This window comes from Cryptosporidium ryanae, assembly GCF_009792415.1.
Source record: "Cryptosporidium ryanae isolate 45019 chromosome Unknown contig_40, whole genome shotgun sequence".
In the NCBI taxonomy this organism is placed as follows: Eukaryota; Apicomplexa; class Conoidasida; order Eucoccidiorida; family Cryptosporidiidae; genus Cryptosporidium; species Cryptosporidium ryanae.
The window spans coordinates 106,205-125,788 of record NW_027125569.1 but is presented as its reverse complement, the minus strand read 5'-3'; the positions used below and the strand labels follow the sequence as shown (position 1 = coordinate 125,788).

General features: G+C 34.9%; 7 protein-coding genes across 7 annotated transcripts; 4 read left to right on the top strand and 3 right to left on the bottom strand.

The window, feature by feature from the left end:
* Window positions 1-230: 230 nt before the first annotated feature.
* On the top strand, window positions 231-1,901 carry FG386_002297 (TCP-1/cpn60 chaperonin family; the record flags this gene model as incomplete). Its single annotated transcript, XM_067341659.1, has 1 exon — window positions 231-1,901. The coding sequence occupies one exon, from the start codon at window positions 231-233 to the stop codon at window positions 1,899-1,901; it is 1,671 nt and encodes a 556-aa protein (XP_067195860.1).
* Window positions 1,902-2,739: 838 nt separating this feature from the next.
* On the top strand, window positions 2,740-8,835 carry FG386_002296 (uncharacterized protein; the record flags this gene model as incomplete). The annotated part of the gene is made up of 1 exon (XM_067341658.1): window positions 2,740-8,835. One exon carries the CDS (start codon window positions 2,740-2,742, stop codon window positions 8,833-8,835), a length of 6,096 nt encoding a protein of 2,031 aa, XP_067195859.1.
* Window positions 8,836-8,870: 35 nt separating this feature from the next.
* FG386_002295 (tyrosyl-tRNA synthetase) lies at window positions 8,871-10,052 on the bottom strand (the record flags this gene model as incomplete). The annotated part of the gene is made up of 1 exon (XM_067341657.1): window positions 8,871-10,052. One exon carries the CDS (start codon window positions 10,050-10,052, stop codon window positions 8,871-8,873), a length of 1,182 nt encoding a protein of 393 aa, XP_067195858.1.
* A 697-nt stretch (window positions 10,053-10,749) lies between these two features.
* Window positions 10,750-11,454, top strand: FG386_002294 (uncharacterized protein; the record flags this gene model as incomplete). The annotated part of the gene is made up of 1 exon (XM_067341656.1): window positions 10,750-11,454. The coding sequence occupies one exon, from the start codon at window positions 10,750-10,752 to the stop codon at window positions 11,452-11,454; it is 705 nt and encodes a 234-aa protein (XP_067195857.1).
* Window positions 11,455-11,470: 16 nt separating this feature from the next.
* Window positions 11,471-12,559, bottom strand: FG386_002293 (uncharacterized protein; the record flags this gene model as incomplete). Its single annotated transcript, XM_067341655.1, has 1 exon — window positions 11,471-12,559. The coding sequence occupies one exon, from the start codon at window positions 12,557-12,559 to the stop codon at window positions 11,471-11,473; it is 1,089 nt and encodes a 362-aa protein (XP_067195856.1).
* Window positions 12,560-14,240: 1,681 nt separating this feature from the next.
* Window positions 14,241-15,152, bottom strand: FG386_002292 (uncharacterized protein; the record flags this gene model as incomplete). The annotated part of the gene is made up of 1 exon (XM_067341654.1): window positions 14,241-15,152. The coding sequence occupies one exon, from the start codon at window positions 15,150-15,152 to the stop codon at window positions 14,241-14,243; it is 912 nt and encodes a 303-aa protein (XP_067195855.1).
* A 2,693-nt stretch (window positions 15,153-17,845) lies between these two features.
* On the top strand, window positions 17,846-19,105 carry FG386_002290 (uncharacterized protein; the record flags this gene model as incomplete). The annotated part of the gene is made up of 1 exon (XM_067341652.1): window positions 17,846-19,105. The coding sequence occupies one exon, from the start codon at window positions 17,846-17,848 to the stop codon at window positions 19,103-19,105; it is 1,260 nt and encodes a 419-aa protein (XP_067195853.1).
* Window positions 19,106-19,584: the final 479 nt, after the last annotated feature.

Here is a 19,584-nt window from a genome sequence, read left to right as displayed (position 1 = left end):
TAAAAAGATAGCGGTGATTTCAGTAACCTCGGTGAAGAACAAAGGGAGCAGATCAATAAAGGTGTATATATTCATATATATACAAATAAGTACGTAGTATACACTTGTAACTACGCGTTTATGTGATTTTCCTTAGTATTTGGGCAAGTCCAGATAAAGGAGATAGACGAGAACAAGGGAATATTATTCGTTGTAACCGGTAGCGCATAGAATTGACTTATCCAAGTAAAATGTCTCAAATGTTGAGAGCACCGATTATATTGCTTAAGGAAGGCTCCGACACATCTCAAGGGCGAGGACAGATACTGAGTAACATAACAGCATGCCAGGCAATTGTAGACATAGTCAAAACGACTCTTGGACCGTACGGGATGGACAAACTTATTCAAAACAGCAACACAAGTGACGTCACAATAACAAATGACGGGGCAACAGTGCTTAGTTTGCTTGGTGTTGTCCATCCAGCGGCAAAGCTTTTGGTTGAAATAGCAAAGGCTCAAGACGAGGAAGTAGGCGACGGTACAACAAGTGTAGTTGTATTGGCAGGTGAATTTTTGAAAGAGGCAAAAAGTTTTATAGAGGATGGAATGTCTCCACAGGTGATTATATCTGGATTTAGAAGGGCTGCGCAGATAGCAATAGACAGAGTGAACAGTATGAAGATAAATCTGTCGGAGAAGAGTTCAGAAAAAAAGAGAGAAATGTTGGTTAAATGTGCAGAAACAAGTCTGAATTCAAAGCTCTTGGCACATAATAAAAATTATTTTGGAAACATGGTTGTAGATGCGGCGTCTTATCTGGACAATGAAATGGATAAAGATCTAATTGGTATTAAAAAAGTTGCAGGTGGTTCTGTTTTAGACAGCTTTTTAGTTAAAGGTGTTGCATTCAAGAAGACATTTTCATACGCCGGATTTGAACAACAGCCAAAGAAATTTACGAATCCAAAGATACTATTGCTTAATCTTGAACTTGAACTCAAGGCGGAGAAGGACAACGCAGAAGTCAGATTATCGGATCCATCAGCGTATCAAAGCATTGTAGATGCCGAATGGAAGATTATATTTGAGAAACTAGATCTCATTGCTTCCTCTGGCGTAAATGTTGTACTAAGTCGTCTCGCTATTGGTGATCTCGCAACTCAGTACTTCGCAGAAAAGAACATTTTCTGTGCGGGAAGGGTTGACGAACAAGATTTAAAGAGAACGAGACTTGCAACTGGTGCGATTGTCCAGACAACAGTATATGGGCTTAACAAAGACAGTGGGGTGTTTGGAACGTGCTCAGAATTTGAGGAAGTCCAAATTGGTTCCGAGAGGTACAATATCTTCAAGGACTGTTCAAAAACCAAGTCTTCCACCATTATTATTAGAGGTGGTGCTCAGCAGTTCATTGACGAGGCAGAGAGGTCTCTAAATGATGCAATCATGATTGTAAGAAGGGCAATGAAGTCTTCCTACATAGTTCCCGGCGGAGGGGCAATTGAAATGGCAGTTTCAAAAACAATCAGAGACTGTGCAAGAAATGTTATGGGGAAGGAACAACTTGTAATGAATTCCTTTGCTAGGGCGTTGGAAATTATTCCGAAAACTCTTGCCGCTAACTCCGGATTCGATTCTATCGACATACTCAATGGATTGAGACAGAAACATGCCCAAAATAGTGAGGGATCTCAAAATTACGGAGTGGACTGTAATTCAGGCGGAATATGCGATACACTTAATTCGTTCATTTGGGAGCCTGCAGTTAACAAACTCAGCGCCTTTTCCAGTGCCTCCGAGGCTGCATGCTCTATACTGTCTATAGATGAGACGATAAAGAACAAGTCCAGTGAGGAAGACCGTATGCAGGGTCCCCTGCCAGGGATGGGTGCTCCAAATATGATAGGAGGAAGGAGATAATCTTGAATCAAAAGTTTTATTTACTTGAACCACTTCTTTTTTTCTAGGACGCAATTATCCCCGTATCATTCCTACACCTTAGAATCTATATTGTTTCATTATATAAAATTAATTATTATTTTTATCAGTTTGCTCGAATTGCTTCTCAAGTCCTTGCTCAGGACCTTTATTTAACCACGGATTTTTATCACACTTCCTTTCGCCTTTAGATTGTTTTGTACGCACCGGTCGTCGCCACTTTGCTGTAGGTTTCCTGCGCGAAGTTGAACTCGAAAACAAGAACAACTATTCACCAAGTGATGCTGTAGATCCTGTTTATTTAGTCCTACCCTCGCTTTTGTGCTTGGGTTATCAGGCTACCCCTTTCCCCGTACATGCATGCAACTAAATGAGCAATTGGAGGCGGCAACAACATAATAATTGCTTAAATGGTAAAAACGCGTGCCGGTATATGATAAAAATGCATGTAAAATGTAAAAGTGCCGGCCCCACTAACTGATTATTAAATAATTTACCTGACAAGTAAAAATTGATTGGGTTATAATGTTGGTATCTATTTTTATTGTTTGGTAAAAATAGGGATAAGTTAAGGAGCTACTTTTTTTAGAATTAAGTTCAGTGATTTAAGTGCCAGTTTCATCACTATAAGGAGTGGAGACGACTTAAAATAACTGGAAAGCATAAATAAGGTTAGGTTGAGCGACAATTTAATACAAATACACATATAACTTAAGATAAGTCCCTACTCTAGTTAGCTATGTTAAGGGAGCTGCAAAAACGAAGCAGTAGTAAGCAAATTTGAAAAGTTCGCAAAATAAAAAAGTGAATTAGGTAAGCAATGGGGCAGCATAACTTAATATCAAAGAAAAGAGTACTGCTACTTTTGTTTTCAACAGCAATACTGGTTGTGTCTGTGATTTTGGGCTTAAATAGAATAACGAACGAAAGTCGCTTCAGTGTGTGGCGATTACTTAAAGGAATATCAATTGAAAATGGCAAAATAAAGAATTTAATAAGAAACAAAATAATGGATATTATGAAGGAGAAGAATAAGAATCAGTCTTATATGAAATTACCAAAATTGCGTCCAGATTCCAAAACGAGAGAAAGGAATGTAGTTAAGAGCAGAATAGACTTGGGTGTTGGATTGCAAAGTGAGTGGCCATTTGTTCCGCTGGAGTCTGCACTGTTTGAGTTTATGATTGACTATTATTTTGAAATAGAAAAGTCAATTGAAGAATTAATTATGGATTTGGTGGATTATGACGATACAACATATAATGGGTTTGAAAATTTAATAACAACAAAAAAAGTGAGTGGTTTGATAAACGACAATTTAACAATAAAGTTTATGGAGACTTTAGTTATAAACAAGTGGTATTCATCTAAAATAGAATCTCTTAGGATTATAGAGAGAAGTCAACGGGAGTTGTTGAGGGTGAACTGCAAAGAAAACGCAAAAAATGATTTGAACGGTGGTTGGGTAATTGTCATTTATGCTGGCAAAACTTTTGATATATATTGCAGCATAAGTAAGTTATTTGATGATGTAGTAGTGGGCAAAAAGAGAGAGGGTCTTGAGAAAGTTGAGGATTATGACTTAAGTTTGAGCAAAATACAATTTTCAGACGAAAATGTTATAGGAGACACCAATAAAGATTTGTTTGTGTCAGGATTTGAGACAATAGTTTACATAGATTTGTCAAGTAGCCACTCAAAGTTGGCTTTTGTGAATTTATTAAAGTTTTGGGGTGAAATAAGAAATTTAACTCAAAATGAAAAGGAAAACAGGATAATAATAAGACACATGGACAGTCTCAAATCCTCGGAGAATGAGTATATAATGGGATATACTGCCTATGTAAAAAAAATCGATAATAATAGAGTGGATTCGAAAGATGACATTAATATAAGCGAGATTGAGTTGACAAACAGTAGATATGAAGGTGCATTAAATAAAACTCATTCTGACAATGAATATGAGAGAATGACTACTCTTTGCGATAAATCAGTAAACATGGAGAACGTTTTGAACATTGACGGAGAAGTAGAGTTAAATTGCATGAGCGACATAGGGCCGAATATAGTTTCAGTATCAAGTAGATTTGAGAATCCGATAGGATCTATGATACATTATTTGGAGAACATGGGGACATATCAGCTGGCATTTTGTAATTCAGTGAGGAATGAAAACATAACAAAAAGTTTTCAAGAGCTGCACAAAAACGTGTTAGAGGGTTCGACAATCGTATCACTGAATGGGAGATTATTCTCTCCGAAGGAAACAGATTTTTTTTCGCTTGTACCAATACTGAAAAGGTTGATATTTTCCAGAATGAGATTGTTGAATAATAACATAAGCAGTGGTGAATTAATAGTTGATGCTATATCAAATAATGGAGTAGTTGAGGACGAGGATTTAAATATGTTTATCGATAATATGAACTATAAAATGAGCAGTAATCACACTGACAACGGAAATTTAGACGGAATTATACTGAATGACGCACTAAGAAAACAAACAGACAGGGGCGAAATATACGATTTAAATTACATAAATGAATTTGAGAAAGAGTTAGAAAAGGATCCGACTTTGATGGAGGCATCGGATTGGTTAGGAAAGGAGGAATACACGCTTTCAAGTTTGAATCCATGGACAAAAAGATCACCAAGAACTGATTGGAGAATAACAAATAATTTTCCAAAAAGAACGAGCACATTTTACAGAGATATATCGAATATAGGAGACAATCAATGGGGGTATACTCCGTCTATATTTGAACAAGTGTGGTTTCACAGAAATAGGACTGAGAATGACAAAGTTACAGAATACATTGAATTCTCGCCCTGGATGATGTACAGGCTGTACTTTGGAAATCAACTAAGAACCGCAAAAATAGCAGAGGAATATCTGTTGTACGATATTATGACTGAACCGGATAATACATTAGGACAGCCACTATATCCACTTGAGAAACTACCTGAACTATATGAATTGTATCCTAATAATATTGGTTTGTATCCAGTAAAGGCAACAATACTAAATGTAATAATACTGTGTGATCCACTAGATATTGAATGCATAACAGCAATCATAAATTTAATAAACAGGAAATTCCCGATAAAATTAAATCTGCTTTTGATAGATCCCGAGTGGGTTGTTTCAAGGAAACCTGATTATTCAAATTCATTTTCATATGGAAATATGACTACGGATCAAGAGTTTCAGGATAAATTCAAGAGTGGATATGAAATAAGCAGAGAAAGAAACAGGAGCATGAATAATTGCGAAAGGTACTTTGATGGGAAAAGTGGCAATGATACATACTGTCCTGATTGGATAAATGAATTAAAAGTAAGTGAAAATGCAAGCTCAAGCGCGATAGAAGAAGAGCTAAACGAGAACTCAGGAGGGTCTTACGCAATAAAGCTGGCTATATCTGAGATATTTGGATTTTTCGTATCTACGAAAACCGTCAAGGGGATGTTTCTGGGCAGGTCATTTTTAGAAATGGTAGCAAAGAATTTGCCTTTATTGTTGGAACTAGATTTTACACTGAAAAAGTTCGCAGACTTTTTGGACAAGTTTTTCCAACATTTTAAGATAACTGCAGAAATCCGAGACATATGGGAAAAAATATATTCAAATAACCCAAACGATCTGTCTTCGTATGTGAGCATAGCAACCTCATACTGCAGAACAAAAGGCCTCACGTATCCAGGTGCATTGGTGAATGGGTACTACGTAGATATAAATGATTTGTCTCTTCTGGATGAATTGATGTATAGAGTAATGATAAAGGAGCAGAAGATTATAATGGAGGGCGTCAAGTCAAAACAAATAATGACCGACAGTGACATATCTGATTACTTGTTGAAAAATGCGACAAGTGTAAATACTTTACCTGTTGTGTTTCCACCTTTTACAAAGTCGATAAAATTGCAGGATTGGCCTTACTACGGTTTTAAGAGCGGTTGGAGTTATATTCAAAAGGAGATAAACGACAATTTATACGACAAATATAGCGATAAAAGAGACTACAAAGGAACGGTAAATAAAGGGTATAAGCTGAAGGATGAGACTAATTTAAGGAGAAAAAGGTTTAATTTGAACAAGAAAGAACTTTCCTTGCTTAAGTATTCCGTATTGTGGGATATGAATCCGGAGATAAAGCAAAGCAGAGAAAGCTTGGAAAGGAAAACGAGATCGACTCCATGGATGACGTTTATAATATTGGTTAGATCAAATAGACCTGGCTTGTTGGGGTTGTCAACCTTGATTGAATATTGGATATCAACATTGTCTCTCCAGGTGTCACTGAAACAGGGTGTGTATGGTGATTTGTCGCACAACAGAAGATTTTCGATTTTGTTTATTTCTTCAAACAGCGGAAAAAATAATGGAGTGGAAGACGAAATTTCAAATACGCTTCAAAGAAGTATGGATAGAATACTATGTCCGACTGTGAATGGTACAATTAAAAAGGATCCTATAATAGAAAGACTCAGATTTGCAAATTGGTTTATTAAAATCGTAACGGACTTGTTTCTAGTAAAAAGCGACTTTTCAGGAGCAAACGTAAAGGATACGAGTGAAAAAATGTCTGTGGCCCTGGATTTGCTTTCGAGAAGAATGAAAATACAATTATGTGACCGACACGAGTCGGAGGAAAACCTAAGGGTGGTTAGGCAGAAATTGATGAGTAAGTTTTCATTAAAAGAGACAAACTTTAGTGGAAACGAGGATTTGATTTCTTTCCCCGTTTCTTCTGATACCAATATCAAGCTAAATGGATACCCAAAATATCTGACCTATAATTTAAGCAAGGGAAAGCAAAATGAAGAAAGCGACGAGTATGGGAAACCGAAGTTCATGGAGAGTTTGGCCTCTGAAATGGAGTGTGGGGATGCATTTTCCTTGGGAATTGTGCTCAATGGAGTTTATATGAGGGTGTGCCCAAATTCATATCCGGTATATGTGAGGGCGGACTCGGAGTTAAATACGAATTCCCCTTTGCACTCGGTGCACTTGAAAACGTTCGAATTCGCAGTAACCAGCAGACTTAGACAACTGGTTTTTCTCGGAGAGTACAGTAGAGGCATTGAAAAGGAGGACGAAAAGGCAAAGTACAGGAGTGTCTGGTCAGGTCTGTCTCCGAACGAGGTTTTTATATTGCAGGGTGAAAATTTGCATGTCTCTAACGTGTTCAAAGGCGTGCCGTTTTTGCAGCTGAATCAAGTATACAAAAAATCAAGCAAGAGCGTCAAGTTGCATTTGCCTGGAACAAAAGGGAGCAGAAGGTCGCTTTTTAACGTACTTGCAGTGGTGAATCCAATAACTGACACTTCAATCATGACGCTAAGACTGTTAGACGTGTTGCATAAAATACTCGAGTCGGACGTTAAAATAATTTACAATCCGATACTTAAATACCGTAGTATGGATGAGATAACATTGACGAATACATGGAGGAGGTACGTGTTTAACTACCCAAAACTTCAAGAAACGGACGGTGATCAAGCTCATTTTTTGAAAAAAAGAGGCACAATCGGCATAAAATTGGAGGATTTGTTATATGCAAATCCGAATTCTTCCGGATTTAAAACAGGAGACGATAAGCTATACGGATTAAACACACAAATGTTTGGTAATTTTGATTTGAATACTGAAAAAAAGGTCCAGCTTAGATTGGAAAACAAACACTCGTGGAGCGTAAAGTACCACGATTTAATAATAGATAGACCCGATGCCTTTTTAAGTAAGAAATACAATTACTTGTTGCCAAATAATATACACTACAACAAGGGTGAAGTTCTGTATGTGTACAAGTTTGTGGGAATAAGGAGAGAAGCAAGCATATTTCACGCGAATAGAAACTACAACAACACGGATACCGGAGAGATAGCGCAAGTGAGTGTGTCTAGTACGGGTGTACAAAATAAAGATTTTAACTATTACAGATACCAAAAGCGTGAAGGTGACGGTAATTTTAATATATATTCTGTGAGTGAGTTTAATACATTCTATGGCACATTTGAATTAGGACCGAGCGAAATAACCATCAAAAAATATTTGGGTAGTAAAAAAATGTCTAAATACGTCAGTTACAAACTTCATGTGTTCACTTCGGATATATTTTTGGAGAAAGACCATTTTGTTATACACGACAGGGAGATAAAAAACACCCAGGGCAGGGTCACATATGAGATGAGTGCCTTAGAAGATGAAAAGGGAATACTGAGAACCCTGAACATACTGCTTGTGTCAAGCTACAATGTGGAGATAAACGAATACATAATTGACCGAGTAATAAGAATGATAGATAATGGAACGCTGAGTGGGGAACATGGGTTCAACAACTACGTGATATACCTGGACAATAAGTATGTGAGTGAGAGGATAAAAGAGTACATAGACTTTAAAATATACTGGAAATACCACATCAAATACAAGTATGTGAATATAGTTCTACCTAAGTGGTTACCTGAAATGCCAACCGACCTCGAAAATTCGTTAATAAATTCTTTTCTTACTTTAGATTTGTGGATTCCAAACTACGTGAATAAATTGTTATTAATAGACCCGTATAGAATCGGTCTCGAAAAGGATGCTTATTATGTGAGTAAATTTATTAGCGAAAACGGGAAGTTGACCGACAGCGTGTTTTGCTTTCCAAATCAAAGTATTGGCGGCGGAGACGGAATTAAAGATGACTTCTTATACACTTACAACAATGTAAGTGCGAGATTCGGGTTCCTAAATATGATAGAGTACAAAAAATCACGTCACTGGGTTAAAAGAAGTTACCTTGAATTAATGAGTTACTTTGAATATATGAAAAAATCGAATGCGATAAATAAGCACTTATCTGATCTGTTTGTGAGTTACCTTAGTAGGTACATTAAAGTAACGATTGCAAGTCAAGACAAATAAAAGTGAACGCTAAAGTGTAACCTTTTCATACTGGTTTAGCTGAGTTTTGGATTCACAATCGACCTGTTCTCGACGTAAAGAGGACCTGCAGAGGTAAACATTTGAGCTTCCTTGTATCTGCAAATGTAGTTATCGTCTATATTGTAAAAAGGCTGAACTGCAGCGAAGGGGTCCTTTCCCGTTTTCGTACTTAAAACAAGATCCGGTTCACCCTTGTAATCATTAAAGTACACAAGCTCTCCAACTTGAGCGTCTTTTGGAACTGAGACGGGTTCACACAGTGGTTTGGCACCATCATTGCCGTTATCTTTCTCGCTATTACTACTTGTTGCACAGAGCAACATGCCATTAGAGACAATACCTCTCATTGGTCTCGGCTTTAAATTGGAAACGACTATCACAAGCTCGTTTATCTTCCTTGTAAGATCATAAACCCCAACAAGACCAGACAATATCGTTCTCGGTTCGTCTTCACCGAGATCAATTTTTTCAACATAAAGTTTATCCGCGCTAGGGTGTCTTTCTACAGACAATATTCTCCCAACTTTAAGGGCGACTCTCGTAGGGTCGTCTATTGGTCTTTTCTCGTCGCTGTTGTTTCCAGGAGAGGGCTTTGTCCTTTCCTTTGAAACCAATTTCCTCTTAAAAAAAGGCAAATCCAGGTATTTCAAGTTCTCCGAGCAAGACTGTCTTATTGGAGTGATGATCTGGATATTCTCGTAAAACTTCGATATATTGGTGTACTCGGGCACGTACGATTCTTCCTTGTCCGTCAGTGAACTGAAGTGACTAAATAAAGTTGGATAGAAAACGATATCTACCAGCGTAATAGATCTACCTATCATAAAGTACCTGTCCTTCAGAGACTCATCCAGCTCCTTAATAAAATTTAAGTCCTTAAAAGGCTCATAATCCAGACCTTCAAGTCTAAGCAAGAATTCTCTTATTTCTTTCTCGTAACAACAGTCCTTACCAAGCAAAAGTTTGCCGAGAGAACCCAAATGCATTAAAATGTCTGTTGTGCTCATATTCTCCTCGGCCTTTGACCCCTGGCCGGATTCGCCAGCGTCTCTGAATAATAATACCTTTCTACCCGCTTGTTCGTCCTGAATTTGCTCCGTCTTCAAATCCACCTTCTCCCTCAACAGGTAGTTGGATAACACTGTAAATATCTCCCCAACTACGTCCCCGTTAGTGTACCTTACCAATACAGTCATCTTGCTCCACTTCTGTTTGTGCTCTGAGACAAAAAGAACTTGACCCGAAAGAGGCCTCGCTGCTGTTGATCAAATGGAAACCAAAAGGGCTAGTCGCTCAAGGTATCCAGCACTCCGCTTTTGCCGGGAAAATATTTTGGTAGTCGCGTCCCCCTGCCGCACCCAGTTAATAAATATATTTGCATTTGCTTCCGTTAAGATTAACGGAAACAAATGAAAACAGCTTCAATCTTTGTCAGTACTCAAAGTGGCTTCGGTGCAAAACGGAGTCGCTCACTTTCGCTGTGTCCGTGGCGGATCATTGCACTCGTTTCTCGCCGCTGCTGGAAGAAGCCTATTTGTCAGCCCCTTTGGTGTCGTTTCCCACTCAAATAGGTGCCAATCGCAAATCCATAACAACTTCTTAATTTCTGTCTCCGCCACTTACATCTGCCGGAGATCCGGAGATCTAAAAAGGTACCGGGCGGGAAGTTGGTGTAAAGAAGCAAGCGGATCGGCTAAAAGGTGTGGGGAGGGAGAAAAGGCCATCGGACGGGCGGAACTGGAAAAGCCTTATCAAAAAGGAAGAGAGGAGAGGGTGAGCACATTGGGGAACAGAAGACGTACCACTCCTTGTTTGTTTAGGAATTTGGTGGTGAGTAACGTAGAGGAAAACGACTTTTATCGGGGATACGCTGAAGAGGAACTGAGTTTCCGAATGTTGGCCGAGGACAAAAGCGAGGAGACACACGAGCCAGCGAATGAGACGGGAAACAACGAGAATAACGGTGACGAGGATGATAGAAAGACGTTAATGAATGAGCTGGATGACTATATTGAGGAGCTCGAGTCTCTATTTGGAGACTTGAGGAGGACAAGAAGCGAACAAGGACAAGGGGCAGTGCTAAACGGTGCGGAAAAGGCGAGATACGAGGCGATACTTTGTTCAACACAAAAGTTGTTGGAGATAATAAACTTTGAGATATTTTATTCGGATTCGAAAGTAAACAGGTACGGGTACTTTCAGGAATATACAAAATATAGGGACGAATATAAGGAGCTATGTTGCGCATTTTCCAGTATTAAGCTGGAGAATAGCAACAACGGCATTTTATGTGAATCAGGAGTGAATGCTAATGGGACGAGTAATGTGCCACCTGGTGGCTTTTTAGATACCATTGGTTTTAATGGTGCAGGAGCAGTTTTGGACGAAAACAACAAAAAGTCTGTAGGGTACCTCAAACAGGGAAAAAGACTGCTCGAGGAAGCAAATCAATACGGCCAGCAGGTTTTGTTGAATCTGAGTACTCAAAGAGAGCAACTCAAAGGAGCAGAGAAGAAAGTGGACGCTATTTCTCACGCACTGGAAGACTCTTCTTTAATATTGGACAAAATGACCAAGTGGTGGCACAAATTAGTATAGAACTTATATCTATCTATTATATACTAAAGTACGGATGAAAAGGAGAGGGGACACCGTCATTGTCGTTTATGTAAATTCCATTTTTGTTGTTATTTTGGTTGAACAGTTTGTACTTCCTCAGTAATTTTGAAACCATGTCTTTCGCCTTCCCATTTTCGCCATTAACAACAGATGTTGAGTGATTGTTGTCTTCGTTTATTACATCAATGTTCAGTCGTTTGTATTTAATTTGTATTTTCTGCAACAAAGCTTCTGATAGAAGGAGATCTCTGGACTCTTTCAGGAGCTTTTCAATCTCCAAAGGAGTAGTAAGGATGTACTTCGATCTTCGTCTTATGAATTCCAGAATGTGAATTATTTCAACGTCGCTGCCTAGATCAAAATCCTTAAATATTTTAGACAGAAGCGAAATGGCTATTTTGTATACATTAACATTAAGATTTCTGTTGGTATTGTGAATTATTATATTGTCCAGTATATAGACTGAATTAATTGCGTAGTCTGTATCTGCTATGTCGTATATAAACAGCGTTAAAAACCACTGAATGGCAAATAACTCAGATGTAATTTTGTTTTCAGCATTAACTTCGTATTTATTGTAAAATATCTGGTTGTAAACATGCGGAAGGTACTCCTTAATTAACTCGTTAAACACAAAACACATTTCTCTTAATTTTGTAAGTTCTTTGTTGTATATATCCTTGTACTCCCACTTAATTAATATAGACATTATTGATGAATAAACCTGTTCAACATTAAAATTAAATGCATAAAGCAGTATGCCTACTAAGTAGTTCATTCCCTGACAGTAACCAACCTCCGGGAGAGCATAGGATATTTTAAAAAGTATCCTCAACATTTTGGTCTGATTCTCCTTTTTCTGAAAATCCCCCAATTTCGGAAAAGTTCTAGACACGTCCCTCATTATCTCGTCATAGTATTCAGTGATTCCCATCTTGTCATACACGCTACTCAGTTGGTCTTCTATTCTCAAATACCTAAACATTTCATCCTCGCCAGGATCCATTACATAGTTATCCTCTCCAAATAACACGCATCCCCAAATCCAAGACCTTTTTTTGTTGTGAAAGTAATTGATCCCCATTGGATACCTTTTTTGGTAACTTTTGACCGAATTGGCTTCTGCAAACCACAACTTGCAGACCACGGAGGCCTCTAAGTAATCCTCATCGTCCACGTATTCAAACAATCCGCTGTTTAGCACAAACCTGCAGCTTATACTTCATAATTTAAAAGAAGAGAAGATCACAGATAAAGATTGGATGTTAATTTGTATTGGAAACTTATAGTTGACTTTGCAAGCTTACCTGTTATTGTGGTTTCTTAACATTACCCTCACGAAACCATCCTGTATCTTGTTGATTTTTCTTAAATCAGGTCCCCTCTCTCTATTGCGATCAACAAAGTGCAAGTCTGGGTTCACATCCTGATCTCTGTTCTCCACTCTCAACTCTTTAAGCGACAACAGTTCTATACTATCCACCGCTATGACATCCCTTTCTTTACCTGGTTTCGTGTCACCACTCATCCAATAAAAAACTTAAACCATACACTTCTTCTTGTTTAAAAGCTTATATTTCAACCTCTATTCCAGTCTCCCTTTACTCCTGTCTTTTTATTCACATGTCTCTCACCTTGACCATTCAAACACAAAATACACATAAACACCTCCGCTCTTCCAACCTTCCTACCAAAGAATAAACATTAACGTAAATTAATACAAGATGGCAAAAATTCAAAATTTGCTTTTTTTTACAGATCTCTTACACCTAAAAAGCACACACTTTTCAAACACTTATTTAAGATCAGGTTTGGCGCCATTGATGGTACCTCCGGCCTACACAACCAGTGCCGCCCGGGAACTACAGGGAGCAGGAATATAATAGATTATAATCAGTAAAAGAGATAGACAGGGGAAGTAAGATTATTAATACAGAGTCTAGAAAGCATTCATTACCTATACATTATTCCCTATTTAATTCCATCACAAAGTATACACACGCGTATATATGTACACAATTCATTACTGCGGTCTCGCGAATATATGCATATATATATTCCATTGAAAAGATGAATATAAAGGAAATTCAGATAATGATATGTTTTTAAACATGAGTAATCCGCAATCTCTAACTCATTTAGGCATTCTTGTTGAGGAACATTAATTATTGAAATGTACCAAATATGCAGACATGAGAACTTAATCTCCATCTCAAAGTAATACTTTATATTTAGTTTCATTGAAAAAGTAATGACAATATTTAATATGTATAGAAATGCATTTAATAGTGCAATAACAGTGGTCCATAAATGAAATTGTATAATATTACAATTAATTACATAATTAAAAATCAATACAACATCCTTTATATTTCCTTTCTTGATTGTCATATTATTACCATTCAAATTTAATATTTCCCCACAAGGTTAACCACAATAAATACCATGAATAATTACTATTTATAGTCAAAAAGTAATCACAATTGGGCATACAGCAATCGATTCCAAAACAAAAAGAATTAGACATGATTTCATCGTATAAATCGACTTTTACTTGTTTCCATATCTGTTAATATCAGATGATCAGTAAATAATAATATAAATACTACTCACTCTTTTGAATCAGATCTTGCATAGGTGCATATGTTACTTTATGCGTTACACGTATTTTATTCATTCATTTATAATTGTTGAAGACAAACTAAACAACACTCCACATTCACTTGTCAAAAAAAAAAAATGCCTTCATTCCTCTAATTTTTTAATTAAGGTGCCAAAACATCATATGCCTCAGAAATTTCGGTTATAAATGAATAGACATACTTATTTAGTTTATTTTTGCTCATTTGTTTAAGAGAATTAAAGGAGCGATTACTGTAGCTGTATTTGGATTCATTATCATATACGCTCAAGTATTGTTGACTTTCATATAAATTAACATCACTATCCACCCTATTGACAGCATTGTTGTCACTATATTTACTTGTATATCTATTAATTGTAGAAGATGTATCCAGTGATGAAATTAATGAATATGTAGAATTACTGCTTGTAAGTTTTGTTTTGTTGTTATTTTTCACCATTTGAATATTGTTAAAATAGTCTAGATGAAAGATGCTATCCTCGTTCTCAACAAGTATATTTATTTCGCCTCCGTCCCCACTTAATAATGCATTACTAGTAGTGTTGTCTGTATTTGCATTGAAATCGTGATTGCATAATGATAAGTAACAGTCGTTGTGCCTTGGAGACTTTTTATTGTTAACATTAATGCCACTATCGCTGTAACAACCACTATTTGAATATACATCACTTTCATCGTCCAAATTCAAATTGGTTAAGTAGTTATTATCATTCAGCATATTGCGAAGCAATTTCTTTTTATATATCAACAACAGTTCTGGCTTGTCATGAGAACTTATATTAGAATCGTTACAATTATATTCCTCCTTTTTGAGATTATTCATTTTAGAACTAACACCAATGATCTCATCTTCCAATAAGTAATCATTATTACTATTATCGCCACTGTTATCATTAATTCTTCTTACATCTCTTCCTATATTATAATGTTCAATTGCCTTCATTAAACTAATTGGAATATACAATACAGAGCTAACCACTCCAACTCCCAAAAAGTATACACCTATACAAAATGCAGATGCCGGCTCTATCATCTTTCTTAATAAAAATAAAATACAGTTATTGCCAAAGTATTTATATTGTATTACTTAAAATTCCTGTATAAATTTATATATTATATAAAAAAAGTTTACAATGCTTTAAACCTTATTTACAATTTAGGTAGTACTATCCACTTTATATATGAATTACCAACCAGTATCAAATTTAAGAAATCCGCTCGATGATTAGACTTTTTATTTTGATTTATATTTGCAAACACAATAGTAAATTAATAATCCACTAGTCTCTTTCTCTTTTCTTTGTATGCTTGATAACTATTAATAGAATTATTACAACATTTGAATTAAACCATATTCCATTAGAATTCACTAAATATTAAATGGTTGAATGTTACGTATTTAAAATTTACTTTCTTCAGTCTCTTATAATAGTTATATTATTTTTAATTTCTAGCCAAAAAGAAAAAATATTATATAATCTCCATATATATAAACTCACTATTATTATGCTTCTGGTGTTGGTGTTAATTGTACTCCTGAATTTCCACTTTCTTTGATGTCTTTTTCAAAATAAAACTAATAATTGCTTATCCTATGCATAAATAAATATACTATTCCAATAGAAATAATGTTTCCTTATTTAGTCTTTAATTCGTAAATTCCTTTCATAAATCTTTTATTATTCACATACATATATTCATATAGATATATATATTGACAAATATATATACATACATATATATATATATATATATATATATATATAATCTACATAATAGTATATTGTTTTATATTCTCCAAATTTCACCCTTTAAACCAAATACAGTAATAAATTTGTGTTGAACATTCATAAATAAATAGTTTGCGTTCGAAAGTTATTTATTTCCTACTCAATTAATTTATATCTTACTTTAAAAAAACAATTATTTTATTCTTCTTTGTAATAAAATAAAAAAGGAACAATGAATAAGGGTAAATACTGATTTATTTTTGAGCCTGCATTAATAAAATATTCTCTAAATATATTTTCTTTAAAGAATCAAAGACGGTTATATTAATGCGTTTATTCCCACCTTATAATATATATATTGTAAATATAGAATTTAATTTTAGATCAGTACTTTTAGTAAAATTTGATGAATTATTTACATTTATACCAATGTCAAAAGTACTGATATTCCAGAATTATGGTTACATTAATAACAATTAATTACTCTAACTCGTTTGAGAAATTCTATAATTGATTCCAATGAAACGAAAAAAGACTTAGTCTTCACATTTAACTATTTCTTCTTTATATAAATAACCTTTATTTATCCGTTTATTTGTAATTGTTTAATAATGTATTATATTTTTCACCTATTTGTATGTACGAACTGTTTTACATACGTTTTTTTATCGCATATTCACTATGTGTATGTAGTATATTATTATTATTACCTATAATTTTTACCAACCGAATAAAAATATTGTAAGTCCCGCCTATTTTACGTTTGGGCGTCCCGCCTTTTGTAATTAATCTATTATTAATAAACCGGTGAAATTGTATATAAATAACTTTTATACAAATAAATAAAAATTCAGTAAAAGTAATAATTTAATTTCACTATTGTTTTTGTACTTGTTTCTGACAATTATATCTCTTCATTCAGACTGTTTATTTGTTGCGTGTGCTTATTTGTAACAGTTGTAAAAGCAAACGCACGTCAACGATTCCTTCGAATTACCAACCAATTATTTAAAAGTACACTCAACTTTTCCTTGATTGCAAATAGCATTAAAAAAGTTGTAATCACCTCCCCCTCTCCCTAATTTATTGTTTGTCGTACCTATTCTCACTTTGATTTTTTTTTGGCAGTTCGTTCAAATTGCGTCCAAATATAACAAACATACCATCCCCGTTACTGACTATTTGTTAGTTATTGGGAATTTGCAATGTTGTGTAAATGCAAAATTAATTGATAATGCAACGCATGCAAAGTAAATGTATGTGGATTGCCGGTATACAATCATAAGTAACAAAAATGAATTAAGGAAAAGACATTTAATAATGAATAAATAATAAGTGTTTAAAAAACGAAATAAGAAACAATCAGCAGTCAATATTTATAAAAACAAAGGCTATGCGGCAGCGTATAGCATAACTTACGTTGTCACTTATTAATTTCTATTTTCATTCTTGTATTTATTTTAGTTATTCAGTCATTACCGACATGCAAATGGGAAAGAGCGGGATAATTAAGAGGCAAGCAATGGTAAAAAGGTGAGATAGAGGCGGTAAGTTAAAAGTAGGAAACAGGATAAAATATTTATATTTAATAGTATGTCAAGAATGACATACTTTTAATTGTCGACATAGGGCTGGTAATTTTCAATTTGAATTCAATAAGGTATAATTTTTTTGAAAATTTTTTTGGACCTGATTTTGTTGAGTATAACGAATACTTATATGCCAATTTATAAACACATATGTATCCAGAGTGAGATTGAATAAAATAGAACTTGAGCGTTTTATAATTTTTTTTAATTTAAATTTGTTTTAACAAAGTTTTAATATATTTATAATTAAAAGTTAAAAAAGTTGCAAGTTGGTTTCCTAAATATTCTGTGTTGTGTCATATTGTACTTGACATTGTACATTGAATAAAAAACAAGAAACACATCTACAGTTTGGCAGTTGCAATAGCACTTTTTAATTTTGTTTGAAGAGTTTGAAATTTATAGAGATGCCGTCCGAAAGAAAGGGTCTTTTGTTCTGTTTAGGATGTATATCGTTCATTCCAGGTGTGAAGAATAAACTGGTGAATAATATGTCATTTCATCCACCAACAGTAAAGGGATACAAATATTCAAAGCAGTACAACAAAGTATTGCTTTACGACCACAATAGGAACAAGTATGTCACAATGAACGAAGTTATGAGGAACATGGTTAAATTGGTTCCAGGAAGGTCACAAGTAAGGGTCAAATTTATGACAATAAATTCAACCGACGTTTTCTACTACATTAATAATGCTTCCAAATTGACGATAATATATTCACATTCAAATGCAACTGACATTGGTTATTTGTTTGGTCACTTACTTGACTTGGCATATAGTGCGAATGTTAATATTATCAGTTACGAGTATAGTGGTTACGGACAATCAAAAGGCACGCCATCCGAGAACTCCATTTACGAGGATATAAATAAAGTACTTGATTATTCCGTAAATAAGTTAAAACTGAAACCTGACTCTATTGTATTATATGGTCAGTCTATAGGGTCTGCTCCTACAATTCACTTGGCTTCTAAATGTAATAGTATGAATTTAGGTGGTATCATAGTACATTCCGGTATTAAAAGCGCAGTTTCAGTAATTTGCGATTCAAAAACAAATGTTACGTTACCTTGGTATGATGCTTTTAAGAATTTAGATAAAATACAAAAAGTGAATTGCCCTGTCTTTGTAATACATGGAACTGGAGATACCATTATTCCATTTAACCACGGTGAAATGCTTTACAAATTAGCTCCAAACAAATTTACTCCATGGTTTGTTAACGGAGCAAATCATTGCAATATTGAAGTTAATTGGAGAGGTGAGCTGGTCGTTAGAATCAAAAGATTCTTAATGTTTGTGTCCTCTAACACCCACAATTCATTGAATAATAAAATTCCCATTAAAGGCACTGTTGACAATGATGATTTGCAAACTATATCAAGAGTTTCAACTATTTCTAGCCAGGGTTTTGAGAGAATTGATTTGAATGATCTTTCTGATGAAGACGATTATGATGACTTCGAAGACTATATTGTTCCGAATAAGCCAATTAATAGTGATAATGAAGCAAGAGTAATGGATAATGACTCTAGTTTAAATTATATTAATGGATCAAATAAAAGTAATTTCAAGCAGTATTCTGATCATAAAATTAACAATAGAATAAATGAATACGTTTGTTACAACGTCAATACTGGAATTAACTATCAATTATACGGTTGATTGATAGATTGCGACTATTTTTTCTTTTAAGTCTGATGTTCAATAATTTTGTGAATAGTCAATTTTGGTTTATTGTGGCTATAAATTTAAGTTTATTATTACTCTAATAGACGTACACACTCATTCATTTTAATATACTGATATCTATTCCGGACGAGACATCCTTTCCAGTGTGAATAGTGAACTGAATTTTAATTTGTATTCAGATTCTTACTGGCTTATTTCTGTTTAATAGTAGACTTGTCTGTTTTAAGTAAGATATATGTATATTTCATTCCCTTCGGTATCTTTAATATTTTAATCACACCTCTTTTATATATTCGGTTCCGGACATGTCCATGCATTAATAATTATGTCGGCATACAGTAGTAAATAGCAAAAAAAAACGACTTTTCCTGGATTATTCACGCTGAATTTTATACCAAACTCTAGGTAAATACAAAGACAGAAAGAAAAAACGAGAACAAGTAAAAAAAAAA